This window comes from Gopherus evgoodei, chromosome 9 (assembly GCF_007399415.2).
Source record: "Gopherus evgoodei ecotype Sinaloan lineage chromosome 9, rGopEvg1_v1.p, whole genome shotgun sequence".
Taxonomy (NCBI): Eukaryota; Metazoa; Chordata; order Testudines; family Testudinidae; genus Gopherus; species Gopherus evgoodei.
Window position 1 is genome coordinate 105902346 of NC_044330.1, and position 18026 is coordinate 105920371.

Sequence of the window (18026 nt, forward strand, 5' to 3'; positions counted from 1 at the left end):
AATGCGCAGCCACCCTGTGGAACCTATTGCCAGGGAATGTTTTCAAGGCCAAAAATATAATGGGATTCAAAAAAGAACTAGATAAGTTCATCAAGGATAGGTCAATCAATGGATATTAGCTAAGATGGTCAGGGATGCAACCTTGTTCTCTGGGTGTACCTAGCCCCTGACTTCCAGAAGCTGGGGCTGGATGACAAGGGATGGAATTGTCCTGTTCTGTGTCCCTCTGCAACATCTTGCATTGTCCACGGTTGGAAGGCAGGATACCGGGCTAGACGGACCATTGATCTGACCCAGTATGTCCATTTTTATGTTCATGGTGGACCCTGGGGCTCTGGGTACCTCACTTTGGAAACCACTAGTTAGGTATACTTAATCTTGCTCCAGCAGAGGGTGGAAGCCTAGATAACCTCTAAGGTCTCTTCCAGCTCCACATTTATATGATTTTATGACCATTCAAAATTTTGTGGCCCAAACAAGGATGACAGAAAAATTGGGAGGCAAAGAGGCTAGGAAAGGGTAAGTTTGTTGGGGATTAATACAGGGTTATGGGTAAATTATAAATTTGACTCTAAACCTTAGAGGCGAGGCCCATATAGTCTTCAAGCATGTTTCTAGAGGGCCTACTGCGGCAGTCCCTACTTTTGATTTGGGCCTTTTGGCAATACTGTTTATAAGGCAAAGCATTACTTAATAAAACCCTTCCCTTCCGCTCATCCCTTGCATCTGCATAAAGTGAATCTTTCTGTGTTTTTTGTTTGCCTTGGTTTGGAAGGTTAGTAGAATAATGGGCCCAAAAATACTATCAAGAAAATCTGTCAGTTTAAATGGCGATGTTTCGTGATTGCTAGTTTTGTGCATTGCCAGTTGAAAACACTAGTATATTCAGAAAGCAATCTATGTAGTAAAATTGAGTTTAAATTTCATTTTGTACATAACGAGAGCCACCCCTGGACACTACAGAGCCAATAAACGATGGTCACCTAAACATTACCCTATACCGGAAACCTACTGATCGCTATACTTACATACATGCCTATACTTACCTACATGCCTCCAGCTTTCATCCATTACATCATGTTACATGATCCGTTGTCTACAGCCAAGCTCTAAGATACAACTGCATTTACTCCAATCCCTCAAACAGAGACAAACACCTACAGGATCACTATCAAGCATTCTTAAAACTACTGTACCCATCAGAAGAATACCCAGAAGTCACCTACTCCAGGACAGGCCCAACAAAGAAAGTAACAGAACACCACTAGCCCTCACCTTCAGCCTCCAGCTGAAACCTCTCCAGCGCATCATCAAGGATCTACAACCTATCCTGAAGGATGATCCCTCACTCTCACAGATCTTAGGGGACAGGCCAGTCCTTGCTTACAGACAGCCCCCCACCCTGAAACAAATACTCACCAGCAACTACATACCACATAGCAAAAACACTAACCCAGGAACCTATCCTTGCAACAAAGCCCATTGCCAACTCTGTCTACATATCTATTCAAGGGGCACCATCATAGGACCTAATCACATCAGCCACACCATCAGAGGCTCCTTCACTTGCACATCTACCAATGTGAGATATGCCATCATGTGCCAGCAGTGCCCCTCTGCCATGTACATTGGCCAGCCCGGACAGTCCCTATGCAAAAGAATAAATGGATGCAAATCAGACGTCAAGAATTATAACATTCAAAAACCAGTCGGAGAACACTTCAACCTCCCTGGTCACTCATTTACAGACCTAAAAGTCGCAATTCTTCAGCAAAAAACTTAAAAAACAGACTCCAATGAGAAACTGCAGAACTAGAATTAATTTGCAAACTGGACATTATCAATTTAGGCTTGAATAAAGACTGGGAGTGGATGGGTCATTACACACAGTAAATACTATTTCCCCATGCTATTTTCCCCCTACTGTTATTCACACGTTCTTGTCAACTATTTGAAATGGGCCATCCTGATTATCACTGCAAAAGGTTTTTTTTCCTTCTGCTGATAATAGCCCACCTTAATTGAATAGTCTCCTTATAATTGGTATGGCAACAACCATTTTTCATGTTCTCTGTGTATATATATCTTCCTACTGTATTTTCCACTGCATGCATCCGATGAAGTAGATTTTAGCCCATGAAAGCTTATGCCCAAATACATTTGTTAGGCCTGGTCTACACTATGCGTTTACACCGATTTTAGCAGCGCTAAACCGATTTAACGCTGTACAGTGCTGCATGACAAGTGTAACGGAAAGCCAAAGAATTAAATGGACGCTCATGGAGGGAGGGAGGGGGTACTGAGGACTCCAGCTATTCCACAGTCCAAAGCAGTCTCCGAAAAATATTTACATTCTTGGCTGAGCTCCCAATGCCTTTAGGTTCAAACACATTGTCCTGCGTGGTTCAGGGTATAGCTCGACAATATACTCTTTCCCCCCCACGTGAAAGAAAAGGGAAGGAAATCGTTTCTTGACTTCTTTCAATGTCACCCTATGTCTACTGAATGCTGCTGGTAGACGCAATGCTGTGGCAGTGAAGAGCAGTATCCGCTCCTCTCCCCTCCCTGGTGGCAGATGGTGCAGTAGGACCGTTAGCTGTCCTTGTCATCAGCCCATGAGTGCTCCTGGCTGGCCTCAGGTGAGGCTGGCTGGGGGCGCCTGGGTAAAAATAGGAATGATTCCTGGTCATTCCCAGTAGATGGTACAGAACGGCTGGTAACTGTCCTCATCATAGCAACTGGGGGATGAGCTCCATCAGCCCCCTCCCTTTCCTGTGTAAAGAAAAGATTCTGTACTGCCTGGACTATCATAGCAGCGGGATGCTGGGCTTCTCTCCCCCGCACCGCTTAATGTTCTGCCTGGACTGTCATAGCACCAGGAGGCTGCCTCCCCCTCATTTTATCTCACTAACAAGTCACTGTTTCTTTTTCCTGCATTCTTTATAACTTCATGACACAAATGGGGGGGGACACTGCCGCGGTAGCCCAGGAAGGTTGGGGAGGAGGGAAGCAACAGGTGGGGTTGAATGGCATGTAGCTCATCATTTCTGCGGGATCTGACACGGAGCAGCTGTGCTCTCTGATACTCTGGTTCTCTAGTACACTTGCCCCATATTCTAGGCAGGACAGACTCTATTTTTAGATACCATAAAGGAGGGATTGATTCGGGGAGTCATTCCCAGTTTTGCCTTTGCGCCCCTGGCCGACCTCAGTCAGGGGCACCCATGATAGCAGCAGACACTACAGAACAACAGATAACCATCATCTTACTGCCAATTTACAGTGGCACAGCAGACGGTACAGAACGACTGATAACCGTCTCTGCTATCATGCAAAAGCAAACGAATGCTGCTGTGTAGTGCTGCAGTAATGCCTCTGTTTTCAGCATCCAGTACACATACGGTGACAATAAAAAAAAAAAAAAGCTGAACGGGCTCCAAGGTTGCCGTGCTATGGCGTCTGCCAGGGCAATCCAGGGAAAAAGGGCGCGAAATGATTATCTGCCGTTGTTTTCCCGGGGGAAGGAATGAGTGACGACATTTACCCAGAACCACCCGGGACAATGATTTTTGCCCCATCAGGCACTGGGATCTCAACCCAGAATTCCAAGGGGCGGGGGAGACTGCGGGAACTATGGGATAGCTACAGAATAGCTACTCACAGTGCAACGCTCTGGAAATCGACGCTAGGCTCGGACCATGGACACACACCGCCGAATTAGTGTGCTTAGTGTGGCCGCGTGCACTCGACTTTATACAATCTGTTTTACAAAACTGGTTTATGTAAAATCGGAATAATCCCGTAGTGTAGACGTACCCTTAGTCTCTAAGGTGCCACAAGTACTCCTTGTTCTTTTTGCAAGCAGAGGTATTTTAAAAAAGTAGATAAAATCAGGATCAGAGTATTTCTAACTGACCCTGGTTATATGCCTGAAGCTTACGGATTTATTTGAGTGAAATAGCACAATCTGAAACAAAAGTTCCGTTGTACTTTTTGTATGGAGTCTGTCTACAGCTCTGTACTTAGTTGCTGTGTGAATAAGCAGGCAGTTTTTATTTTGAACTTCTATTTTGCATAAATCTTCCTTTAAAATTTGTCCAGAGGAGCAGAATTATTTGGTTTGTCTGATGTTTCTTGTTGCCAGACTGTGGCTGTTGAAGAGTTCAAGTTATGCAGTCTGATTCTCAGACATGGATTGACTTGAAAGCCAAGATCCTTTAGGGTACAGACGCCTACGTACTTAGACAATGAAATAATCCAATTTTTAGCTCGGCAACCCAGGAGCGTGGTGTTAGACCAAATGCAAATACTGCATAGCAGCTGGATTTGTCAAGAGCAATTTCAAGCTTTTAGTATTCCATGGCAGCAAAAAGTGTATATTGTTTTTTATTTATTAAACAGCTTTTGAGGCATATTTTGTTATATGTAAGATGTCTTATTTTGTCAAATATAAGACTGCTACCTCTACCATGAAATAAAGATTTTTGGATTATGGAATGTTCATGATACTGTACTGGATGATTTCAACGTATACAATGAGAGGAGGGGCATGCAGAAGAGTTACAAAGGTCTGTTGTTCACATTGCTATCTCTTGTTTTCAGTGCCAACTCTTGTCCTTGGTATTAATAATTCAACTTTGAACTACTTAATGAATCAGATGCTTAAATTTGCTTTAACAAAAATGTCTCGCTGTGAAAGCTAGCTTTTAGGGTAATAGTTTATGATAACTTTATTTAAAATTATATGTACCATCTAGGAAAAAAAAAAGGTTTTGTATAACATAGTTCAGTTCAATGGACTATTCCAGTAGAGTAAAACAAAATTTTAAGTGTTTATTTCCTGAAATATCACTTGTTAGCAATAGAATATCTGTTTGGATTTCCTCAACATATAATGCTTAATTGACTGTACATATGTTAAATGCTGAACCTGAATGCACGTTAGTGTGGACTGTGAAGTCTGTTGATGATGTGAACACGAGACACTTCCTTAAATTATAGACCTTGGCTTATCACAGCACAGATGGAAGCACTCTTCAGTGTTTTGAATCTTGTAGTGAAATCCTGAGAAAATGGTTTCTAAAAATCATATATTTTAATTTCACACACTCCTCTTACTGAAGGAGAAAGTGGTAGTGAAAAACCCCAAAGATTATAGCTGCTGGTAAAATTGTTCTGAAATGTTTTTCTCGTGTCTCCATAGTAGTCATTGATAAGTGACCTGGCACAGTACATATGTAATACAAAGTAGGATTTACATTTGACTTCAGAACATAATACCCTCTGTAAGAGAGAGAGAGGTCCAAATCTTTATATACTACTATCATGCTGTCCGAGTGCTCAGCCATCAACTTACATCTCTTGTCATGTTTTCAATTATTTGTACAGGGTTTTGGAAATAAAAAGTGTTGCATTAATAGTTACCACTTGCGTTTGTGATGCTTGCCTGTGGTATGTTAACGTGGCTCTCCTGGTTCTGATATAAGAATGAGAGGTTAAAAACAATCTTGTTTGTAAAAGTACTTTGGCTTTACTCAATTTCTAATTTTTAAATCACTGTTACTAATTAAATGACTATTGTAATTAAAGAAGAAAGACTTTGAGTTCATCTACTTTTTTAAAGGGAGGCGGTAGCAGCTTGAAAAATCTACTAGCTCTGAGCAAGTAGGAATCTTGAATCTTCAAGCTCTGCAGAATCTAAACTTTCATTTTTTAAAAAATCTAGCCCTTAAATATGAAAAGTGTACACCAATGCAGTTCAATATTCTTCAACTTGCAGAGAGCCCCATTGTTCAGGTATTACAGTCGTGTTAGGAGATTTCATGAACCTACTCTCACGGGCACTGTGCAAACAAAATGAAAACACTGTTTCTGTCTCAAGGAGTTTACAAAGGAAGTATGAGAGAACAAGTGGAGATGGGGGAGGAGGCCATTATAACCCTAATAAGCAGCGATAACAGTACACCAGCTGCCAGTCTGTTGTTAAGTGTCTTGTAAGCAGGCACCATAGCCTAGATGAGTTAAGGTGAGATGTGAAGAAGAATAATGTAGTGCGTTTATGGATTTTTAAAGGGAGCTCCTCCCATATATAAGGGGTTATATGGGCAAAAGCATAGCAATGCTTGTTGGGCAGTTTGACTAATGGAAAATAAAGGCTGACGTCCCTGGTGTGGCAGAAGAGGGCATAGATGACTCCATACCATGTAAGAAATGGGGCAGAGCTAATCCCTAAGGGCCTAAATACAGAATACAAATAGTTCATCCTTCATGTGGTGGAAGAGAAGGTGCCCATGGAGGGCTACGCAGAATGAGAGTTATCATGCATGAGATGACAATCCAGGAAGATGTTTGCCCCACTGTTTAAATGAAGTTAAGGGCAGAGTGGCAATATGGCATTTTCCAGACCAGAAAGGAGTTTTCAGTAGTCAACTGAAATAGATAAAATTTAGCTGTGTAGAAGCCAAAGAAAGATGGCGTTTGAAGATGTTGTTAGGGTTGCCGACTTTCTAATTTCTGAAAACCAGAACCTCCCAGCCACCTCTTCCATCCCCCCTGCCCACACCACCCTCCTTTGCCTCTCCCACCCCAAGGCCCTGCCCCTGCTCGCTCCTTCCTGGTCACTGCTGTCCCCTCTCCCCCTTTGTCATCGCTCAAGAGAGGATGTGACTAAAAAAGTTATTTCTGATCCCAACAATTCTTTTTCAGTGACACATGAAGAATTTGACATTTGCCAAAACTCAAGAATATCTTAGAGTTGAGAATTAGATACAGGGTTGACATAAGTTACCTCTTGATTTATCCCATGGTAGCCAAGATGCTGATCTTTGAGACTAACTGCTAACATGTAAGGATGATGGAGGAAATATTCACGGTTCATTTTGAATACTTTATGGTGACAGAAGGACTTAGGTATATTGCTACTTCCATTTAAATGGAAGTCAACAATCTCTTGAGTGCTAGTTGAAATTTTCCTTACAGCCCTAAGGGTATACCGGCATAGCAGTCCTGGTGGGTAGACCTATCCAAATTAGCTGTATCTAGCTCGCTGGGTACCACAACATGGGCTTCAAATCAGGATGTATAAACCCGCCTGGAACCTTGGATAGTTACATAAGGTATGTCTACAGTGGATGTGATTGGCAGTGTATAGGGTACATGTAGCTATGTGTTACAGTGAAAAGCAAGCTGTGTCCACACCACAGGGTATAATTACACACGCGTGAAAGGCTCCAGCAGTGAGTAGCTGCTCTAGCGAGCCTTTCCCTGTGATGGGGAAGGACTCTGGCAGCAGGATACTACACTGCTAAAAATAGCTGTGTGGACAGGGGAGGCATTGCTTGTGCTTGTGGAGAGGTGTGTAGGGTACATAACCACAGAGTTCAGGCATGTCTTTACTTGCCTAAACAGTGCCTCACCAGCTACACTGCTATTTGTACCAGGGCTAGAGGGACATGCTTTGTATGTACTCTGCGTGCTGTAAAGCCTGTAGTGTAGACGTTTCTGTAGACAGCTAGGTTGTGCTGAAGCCCTGGATTACAGCTAACTGGGATATGTGTACACAAGCTACAGTCGCATCACATGAGATGCAGACCTACCCTAAGAGTCAGAGGAGGGGGAGAAATTAATGCTCTGGGAGTAGTAATCACAGAATTGTCACATCAAGAAATCAGAATAAGAACTAAACCCTTCCTCCCCTGCCACCTAAGATTCTCTCACGTCTGCAGCATTTCAGTGTTACCACATGTTATTTCACTTTAATAAATTGAGCTAACTGGTATCTAAACCTTTCCAAAAATGGAGTTTTTTTGCCTCTTGCCAGTAGAGAATCTCACCACAGTTAGCCTTGCACATTGGTAAACATTGATTACTGGTTTAAAGACACAGATTTTTGCCCTATTTGTTAAGTATTTATTAGGTCTCTTACATTTGAGGCATCATTTATTCAATCTAGAGAGTATAAACCATGTTTAATGTCACACAACATTTTCAACAGAATGCAAGATGTTTCACAAGCATACATTGAAATATCAGCTTCTCTGTGAAGTATATAAGCATCTGGATTAAAATTTACAATTTGAGAGTTGGTAAAAGTCAACCATTTATTTAGTTACCTAATTGTCAGAGGTTCTGAGTGTCCAAAATTGCCACTGAAGTTGCAGGGAGGTGACTTTAGGTGCTGACAACCTCTGACCATTTTTGGTGTTTTACATAATTGCCTGATGTTGGGCACTCAGGTTTAAAACACATTTGGCCTATAAACATTTAACACAAAAACTGAGAGTAAGTTGCTGAAGGCCACACAGTAACTCAGTGATAGAGGCAGTTGCAGACCAAGTGAGTTGACTTCTAGTCTCCTGCTGTAATCAGTACTATTATTCCTCTGTGGTAAATTGTATAAGGCAGGGGTCGGCAACCTTTCCGAAGTGCTGTGCCGAGTCTTCATTTATTCACTCTAATTTAAGGTTTCACATGCCGGTAATACATTTTAACGTTCTTAGAAGGTCTCTTTCTATAAGTCTGTAATATATAACTAAACTATTGTTGTATGGAAAGTAAATAAGGTTTTTAAAATGTTTAAGACGCTTCATTTAAAATTATATTAAAATGCAGAGCCCCCCAGACCGGTGGCCGAGACCCAGGCAGTGTGAGTGCCATTGAAAATCAGCTCGTGTGCCGCCTTTGGCATGCGTGCCATAGGTTGCCTACCCCTGGTATAAGGGCTTACTTAAGAAGTTGGTTGCAGGAAGAGTGGCAAAACTAGGTATCTCCATCAATTCTGTGAGGCTTTTTAGCCAGCTAAATTAGTTACCTAATGGCATCAGATGCAAGATTAAATGTAAATTCTGCTAGTTGTTGCTAGAGAGCTGGATACATTAGGGAGGAGAGTGAAGAAAGGCCTTCTTTCTGCTGTTTCCTCATAGCTTGTAGGTTTGAATACTAAAAATTTTATTTCCTCTACCCTTAAACTATACAATATCCTGGATCATGTGAATTGGTCTAAAAAATCCAGTCAACTTTTAATTACCTGCCAGTTTTACTGGCAATTTTTTTTCTAATTTCTGGTCTTCTGCCGTACAGTTGTGCGTACAGTATTTCAAGTTAGTATGAAGTGGTGGTAGATGCTGATTGAGTTATGCTTTTTATTGCAACCTAGGGTATTTTTTTAAAAGGTGCAGAAACTGAATGTTTTATTTGGCTAAAATCCATACTCTGAGACTTTGTTTGGAAATAGACCTCTGCTAACAACCAAATTAAAAATCAGTATTCCTTTTGATATTAAATCTTTTGAAAATTATCCCAACTTTGAGAAATTTAGTCTTCTACAGTTTATTTGCTTATCTTGCAAAAAGCAAATAATTATACAGTTGTCTCATTTATTTGTTAACTTTACATGCTACTAATTGATTCAGCAAACACATGTTAGTATCCTGGTGAGTTCAGTGATACTCCTCACATAGTTACTCATGCATAAGAATCTGTAAGGTCATGGGGTAAGATAAATTTAGCTCTTCCATTATAAACTTGCATTTACAAAATTTAGTTAGTTTTTTTGTTTTTAAATATGCAGTGCAAGATACTAGCTGAAGAGTGATATTTCTTGGTTTGGATAAAAATGTTTGTCCTTTATTGATAGTTACCAATTTGTATTCTAAAAAAGGTATTTAAAATCTAAAAGGGGTCGGGCCTTCATTTGTATTCTTGCATTGAAACTATTATCTGTATCCCACCCGTGATACTGTACATAATGTGCACGAGAAAGGCACTAATTGTGTTCTAAATAAAAATAAAGTTAGCACTTGATCTGATAAACTTTCCCAGTTAAATATTAATGTGTTTCTAGAAAAGTAAGTATTGTGTTCTTGAGATCAGTAAAATTTTAAATACTCAACATACACTTTTTATACATAAAATTCCATACTTTTTTTTGTATCGCACAGATCAAGGAAGCTCTAATAATTGAGAAAGTTAGATAAATATTTTAATGGTACAAAAATAACTGTGAACCTGATTACCGAAACCCTGAATTCAAAGTTACTGCTGACTCACAGGTTAAACTGAAAACACTTTTGAAGTTCCGTGACAGTAATAAAGGAGTTACAAGGCTCTTTTTCTTTTTTTCCCTGTTTTTTCACTATTTTAACTAATGCCCTTTCTGCATCTCAAAGATTCTTTTAGGAGTGAATTCTTAAATGGCTATTTAAAAAGAATTTCCTATAATTTGACTTTGTACAAATTGCAAATGAGGCACAATGTGGTTTCAATTTTTTTTTATTAATATGAGGCAGTATATTCTTAATGACTTCCAAAAACATCTTTGCTACTTCATTGTTGACAGGGTGGAATGTGACCAAACAGGTTAACCAGTTTCTTAGCAGTCCTTTCTAGTTGCACAGACAGGATCTAAATGCAGTACCTTGTAAAATGTTGATTTACTTCATGTTTGCCAGAGTGACAGTTATGCAGGCACGGTTAGTGAGGATCTGAAAGTAAAATTGTGCTAAACTGGCTTATATATCTTCTATACATTCAAATTTTGTGAAGGAGATGGGGAGAACATAGTTCTAAGAAATGTTTCATTGGGGGATGGCTCTCTCTGCTGAGGATTGGCAGTTTATTTCTGTAGTGTTTAGATATTTATACTTGTTTACTTGAGAGATTTTAGTTCATGAATAGTAATTTCTAGTTGTTTTGAAATGTAGAAAAATGGCTTTTCAACAAGATCCTGAAAATAGTTTCTAAAATACAGACAAAATGTTAAAAATATGTTCAAAACTAAAAAGGGAGAGGAGGTATGATGGCAATAAGCAGTGCTTCAATTTACTGTGCCACAATCAATTAATTATACAATGGACCTATTGTTCATTCTGTCACTCTGTTGTGCTTTTTCTTTCCATTTAAAACAAAAGCCACCTTTTCATAACAAAACAATAGATAGGCTTCATGAATCTTCAACAGTGACTGCATTTTTAAGTCCCTGATGTTAAAAACACTTTAGGGTGGCTGCTTCTTTTTAAAATTACAAGTTATATTTTATCTCATTTGGTCAACAGGGGAGTTACTAACCTTGACGGCATGGATCATTCTGTGCTCAGAGGGGAGATGTCAGCAGTGCTTCATGACAGGTATGTTTTATATAAGTAGCTAAAATCAGGCAGCGTCTTCTGTGCTTATTATCAGGGTGGCTGCGATTTTTCTTAACCTCGAAAACCTATTCCTTTTTTCTTTCTGGAAAAGCTTGAAGAAATCTGAAAAACAAACAAAACAAAACAGAACAAAAAAGCACCCCCAAAACCAAAAGCAAATGTTTTGAGAAATAAAACATACAACACATAATATGCTACTCACTTCATAAGTTTATTTGTTCCTCTGACATAGAGTACATGATTTTTCCAAAATGAAAAGCTTGCAGTTCTATAAGTAAAATGCAAGGAATCAGTTAGAGATCCCTCCCCAGTCTATCTAGTGAAGCGTACCAGTCTTTTGGATCTGCTCTTGCTCTTTGTCAGGAACACAATCAGAATATGCTAAAGACACTTGATTGCTAGGCTGGTTGAGGAGGAATTCTGGTGTCTTTAAAACAAAATTCTGAATTCAACTGCCCTGTTTTCCTTTGAAAAAAAATTTTTTTTTAACTTCAGCTTTCTATTATTGATGCAGTTAACTGTTACCCAACCTTTCTAGGATTCAGGGTAGGAATCTAGACACTCTCTTTATATACTAGAAGATGATAAACTCCAGATTATTTTAGCAGCTGCATTTCAGCCTTTTCTTTCTGTTTTGAACTCTGTCAAACTCTGTTTGTTTGGGATCAATCATGTTTTATATAATTGGAATGGTCTAGAGTCCCTTATTAAAATCATAGAAATGCTAGGACTGGAAGGGATTTCGAGTGGTCATCAAGACTATCCCTCTGCACTGAAGCTGAACCAAATAAACCTAGACCATTCCTGAAAAGTGTTTGTCCAACCTGTTCTTATACCTCCAATGATGGGGAATTCTACAGCCTCCTTTGGAAGCCTGTTGCAGAACAACTGTCCTTGTGATAAGAAAGTTTTCCCTAATACTTAACCTAAATCTCCCTTGGTGCGGATTAAGCACATTACTCCTTCTCCTATCTTCAGTAGACACAGAGAACAATTTTATCATTCTCTTTATAACAGCTCTTAACATATTAGAAGACTTACAGATTCTACTGCAGTCTTCTTTTCTCAAGACTAAACATACCCAGGTTTTCTTAAATCTTTCCTTATAGATGAAGTTTTCTGACCTTTCATCATTTTGTTGCTCTCCTCTGGACTCTCTCCTGTTTGTCCACATCTTTCCTAAAGCGTGGCACCTGGAATTGGACATAGTGCTCCTGCTTGAGGCCTCACTAGGGCTGAGTAGAGTAGGGCAGCTACCTCCTATATCTTACATTTGACATTCCTGTTAATACATCACAGAATATTAGCCTTTTTCACAGCTGCTTCAAATTGTTGACTTGTGATCCACTATAACCCTCAGATCCTTTGAGAAGTGCTACCGCCTACCCAGTTATTCCCATTTTGTAGTTATGAATTTTCCTTCCTAAGTGAAATACTTTGCACTTGTCTTGATAGGAATTTCATCTGGTTGATTTTAGACCAATTCTCCAATTTGCCAAGGTAATTTTGAATACTAATCCTGTCCTCCAAAATGCTTGCAACACCTCCCAGCGTGGTGTCATTCACAGATTTTTATAAGCATACTCTCCACGCCATTATCCAAATCATTAGAGAAAATATTGAATAGTAATGAACCAAGGACAGACATACACCTTCCCAGTTTGACAGCCAACCATTGATAACTACTCTTTGAGTATGGTCTTTTAACCAGTTGTGTGCCCACCTTACAGTAATTTAATCTCGATCACATTTGCCTAATTTGCAGGACTGTGTCAAAAACCTTACTAAAACCTTACTAAGATATCTCGCGTCTACTCTTTCCCCCCCAGCCATTAGCCAGTAACCCTGTTGGCTATTCCTTATAACTCTCTTATTCTTTCATTTGATTGTTTAATATTTGCTCTAGTATCTTTCCACATATCTTTCCACTTTTGGCTGACTGGTCTGTAATTTTCTAGGTTCTCTTGTTCCCATTTTTAAAGATGGTTACAATGTTTGCTGTTTCCAGTCCTCTGAAACCTCATTCAACCTCCATGAGTTTCAAGAAAATTGCTAACGGTTTTGATATTGCTTCAGGTAGTTTCTTAAAATGTATGCTATTTGATCAGCTCTCCACATTGATTACAAATGTCAATATACTTATTGTAGTTGGATGCAGTGTAGAGAGAATCTTCCGCTGGGTGTTGTTAAGAAGCTAGGACGTGAGTATACCTTTAATTAATTTTACCAGGAAGTTCCTGGTAGCTGAAGACAAAATTTCAAATTTAATTGTTACTAATTCATCAGCACATTATAAATAGGGTGCAAAATACTCTTTTATGTCAGTGTTCAATTAGCAGGGTATGAAACATGCATGTAAGAAAGGACATGAATAGATTGTTCAGATTGTAATAGTGGCTTCATCTCATTCCAGTATTATCTGGAAATAAACAATAGATATGGTAAGCGACACTTTGTCTTGCTCTATTCTGTGCTTAATCCTGATATTTGTACTCTGGAGAAACCACAGACTAAGCCAGGAAGTGCAGGTCTGTGCGCTAGAGGGATATTTTAACTGAAGAATGGATGTACCAACCGTACAACTACAACTTCAGACTTTTTATTAAGTTTGTCTCTAACTCATTTTACTTTTCTAAAACAAAACTCATTATGGTGTTTTCAGATTCTGACTATATTTAGAATTGCATTATCCTTCTATATTAATGCTTCATTTACCTCGCATACTGAACTGTAAGTAATCTGTTCTCAATTTCCTACAGAGATACTTGTCAGTTTTTTTTAGTTGTTTCTAAATGTTCCAGTCTTCTTTGTGCATCAGCATAAGAGTATTTCCTTTCAGTTTTCCTAGACTTGAAGTAGTTGAGACAACTCGCCAGGCAGAGAGATTTTAGTATGCTTACAGGAATTATAAGTGCACTCTGTTTATATACAAACAAAATTCTCTGTCTTAGAAATATCAGCATGAAGGGATTATTCTAATAAACTGCAACTGTCACCCTTTAAAAAGTGGGATAAGTAGTATTTAAATTAGCTGTGGTTCTGGGAGCCACTACAGGGATCCTCATAGCATCTATCGTCCATTGGAGGGGAGAAGGATGAAATCTGTTAGATATACTTGGAAAACCTTACTTTGAAACATCACTAAAAGGCAATGTATCATATGCACGTGTGTGGTCTTCTAAGTGGATCCAAGATTTATAGCTTATAAGAGGTACAATCCATTATCAGAAATGCTTAAAATTATTTGTATGAGGTACACTGCTAGAACAAGGGCATTTATTACATAAAAGCCAGGTGAACTGTAGCTGTCTTTGTGTAGCTGTTTTCCCCCCTGATGTTGGTGTTTCATGACCTGTCTGAAAAGAAAACTTCTATCACAATAACTATTGTGCCTTTTTCCTCAGACTTCTTAATAGGAATTGTGACAAAGTTCCTCCTCTACCTTGGTGGGTCCTGCGCTTATTGGCAGATTTGCTCACCTCAGTGATCTTCCCCTCTTGTGGAACCCACAGTCTGGGTCAGCTCCTCCTGTGTCTGATCAGGAGTTGCGAGGTTTGGGGGAACCCAGGCCCGCCTGCTACTCTGGGTTCCAGCCCAGGGCCCTGTGGATCGCAGCTGTCTATAGTGCCTCCTGTAACAGCTGCATGACAGCTACACCTCCCTGGGCTACTTCCCCATGGCCTCCTCCATACACCTTCTTTATCCTCACCACAGGACCTTCCTCCTGGTGTCTGATAATGCTTGTCCTCCTCACTCGTCCAGCAGTACACTCTCTCACTCGCTCCTGCTCCTCTCTGCCTGACTGGAGTGAGCTCCTTTTTAAACCCAGGTGCCCTGATTAGCCTGCCTTGATTGGCTGCAGGTGTTCTAATTAAAGTAGCTATCTCCACTGCCTTCTAGAAAGATCTTAATTGGCCCCAGGTGCCTTGATTAACCTGGAGCAACTGCCATTTGATTACCAGGGTCCTAGGGATTTGTTTAGCCTGGGGCTAACATACCTGTTTCTCAGTACTTTACTGTAGCCATCTGGCCTTGCCCCATCACAGAATATATACAGCTTATTTGTTCAAACTGAAGTCTACTCAAAAAGTAAAGCAAAAAAAAGTCAATATAGTGATCCAAGTTCCGATTTATGTATCTTCTTCTTTTTATATCCCAAATTAGAGGGCAAAACTTCTTTAACTAAATTGAAAGAATCAACTCCTTCAGCCAAAAACCTCTAAAGAGGTGATGTCTTTGTTACAGGTTCCCCCCAGGGTGATGCCTGGAATTGGGGTACCACGGAGCCCTCTGACGCAGCAGCCTGGGCTTCCTTTCACACTGTGCTGCTGCTGTGACAAGATCTTACACTTCCACCAGCATACATCCAGTTGCAATTACATGCGGGCTCTCTGACTAGCTACTTCATGAACCAACAGGGTAAAGCCTCGGTCAGAGAGTCTCAACCTTTTTCTTTCTGAGGCCCCGCCTCAACATGCTATAAGAACTCCACGGCCCACCTGTGTCACAATAAGTGGCTTTCTGCATATAAACTGGCTTTCTGCTGGCATTAGGGGTAACAAGCAGGGCAATTGCCTGGGGCCCCATGCCACGGGCTACCACAAAACTACATTGGTCAGGCTTCAGCTTCAGCCCTGAGTGGCAGGACACAGGTACCTGGGCTTCAGCTTTCTTTCTTGGTCCCCAGCGAGTCTAAGGTTGGCCCTGTTTGAAGTCTCCTAGGGGTCACCCTGGTTGAGAATAAGTGGCCTAGGTAACTCTCCGCTCCCCAGGCATGCACCCCCTCTGGAGTTTAAACCCAAAATTATTACAGTCTTGTACTGCACAGGGAACTGTACAGCATAAGCTCGTAGATTTCCTACCCCCCCAACGTGGAGAGGAACATGCAACAGCCTCTCTGAGCTAAGATTCTGAAGCACTTCACTCCAACTCACTGGTTTAGATAAAACAAAAACAAGTTTATTAGCTGCAGAAGATTTTAAGTGATTATAAGTGATGGCAAACAGGTCAAAGCAGGTTACCTAGTAAATAAACAAAAATGCAAACTAAATCTAAGATACTAGAAGGATAGGATATGATTTAGCAAATTCTCACCCTGGCTAATGGTACATGCAGGCTGCAGATTCTTAAGCGGCAAGTTGCACTTGCTTTACAGCTTGGAATCCCCAGATCTTTCATACACAGGCTAGAAATCCCTTTAGCCTGAGTCCAGCACTTCCCCCAGTTCAGTCTTTGCTCCTCAGGTATTTCCAGGAGTTCTCATGTGTAGGAAATGAAGAACAACAGATGAGGTCACTCATTGCCTTCTGTAGCCTTAGCATATGTTGGGAACCCTTTGTTTCAAAACTTTGGTTCCCAGACCAGTTTGTGGAAAAACACTGACATCCCAAGATGGAATCCAGAATCATGTGACCTGGTCACATGTCCTTGTAGAGTCATAGCAGCCATTACTTACAGGCTGTTTGGAGTGTTCTCAGGAAGGCTTCACAGGTGAGAGATAAGCTTCTCCTGAGGCCTGTTGTTCTCCCTAATGGCTCATTGCCCTGAATCGGTGCTTCCCAACCAGCTATCTAGACTGAAAGTATCTTGGTGTTACCCAGTGGGTGTTACCCAGGTGTAACTACGTTTGAATGATAAATGATACAGGCATACAAATAGAATAATCATATTCAGCAAATCATAACTTTTCCACCTTACATCACCGTTCGTTCTTGTCAAAAATACATAATTATGCAATAATCATGTCATAATATCACTATGAAGAATATGGGGTCCAGTGTCAGTCTTCTCAGACAAACAGTTGGGACTTCCCAGATTGAACTTCTGTTTTGCATGGAGCTCCAGATGGTTTTATTGTCAATAAAATCAGTCCTGACAAATTCTGTGTTGGATCCTGAACTAGTTTGAAAATTTCAGGAGGTTCTGTTTCAAGGCTGGCCAGCCAAACTAATACTGTTTCTCTCTTAATGGCATTTTGTATTTATATGTCGTTATTGGCTGTGTCAATATCAAAATTCTCATGCATATTTTAAGAATGTAAAGTAAATTTAAAAATAAATTGTATGTTTGTCTACATCATTGATCTTCTAGATCAGCTTCTTTCCCCTCCGCTTGTAATCCTTGCTTTGATTAATAGGGGCATCAGTCTCCTGGATGATTAGCTAGGGTGAGCAGGAGGGCTTTAAATGAGTCACTAAGTGGGAGGCATTCATGGTATGCCAGCCTCATGGTATCTTGCATATGGCAAATCCAAGCACTGTGGGCATGTAAGGAAGAAATTTTGAAATTGTTTGAATACTAGTGCTAGGAAGGTAGGTAATAAACAAAATGACTTGGAGTTTTTTTATATGAGAAGAAATATGATGTGGTTGATATGATATACTCCTGAGTGAAATCCAGACCTCTGAGGGGCTGTCACCCCTGCTCTGCAACCTGGGGTGCCTCACAGTGCTTTGCTGTAGTAACTCCCAATGTAAACTCCTCACAGACAACCAAAGAGCATGCAGGTCACATCTTTTTTATAGAATAATAGGGTTGGAAGAGACCTCAGGAAGTCATCTAGTCTAACCCACTGCTCAAAGCAGGCCCAATCCCCAGACAGATTTTTTGTCCCTGATCCCTAAATGCCCCCCTCAAGGATTGAACTCATAACCCTGGATTTAGCAGGCCAACGCTCAAACCACTGAGCTATCCCACCCCTGCTGAATGTCTGTGTACAGCTACAGCTCTGTTCCGACAACTCTGACCCCAGCAGCCTGTTGGCAAATACCAGCCACACTCTGGCTTCCAGCAGCCTCTGGTTACTGCCCCTCTACCCCAATATAACGCTGTCCTCGAGAGCCAAAATATCTTACTGTTATAGGTGAAACCACGTGCAGCCTT

At 40.5% G+C, this 18026-nt stretch overlaps 1 protein-coding gene across 6 annotated transcripts in view; it reads left to right on the forward strand.

Moving 5' to 3' along the window:
* The window catches only part of KLHL13 (kelch like family member 13), a 127459-nt gene that overhangs the window by 26783 nt on the left and 82650 nt on the right, over positions 1-18026 (forward strand). For 3 of the 6 annotated variants that reach the window (XM_030575249.1, XM_030575251.1, XM_030575250.1), the window contains one exon: positions 11052-11123. The exons of 2 other annotated variants lie outside the window; for them this stretch is intronic. In XM_030575249.1, the coding sequence (XP_030431109.1) occupies positions 11052-11123 (72 nt within the window). Of the gene's footprint in view, positions 1-11045; positions 11124-18026 lie in introns of those variants that run through there. One more of the 6 variants, XM_030575246.1, reaches the window with a different exon arrangement.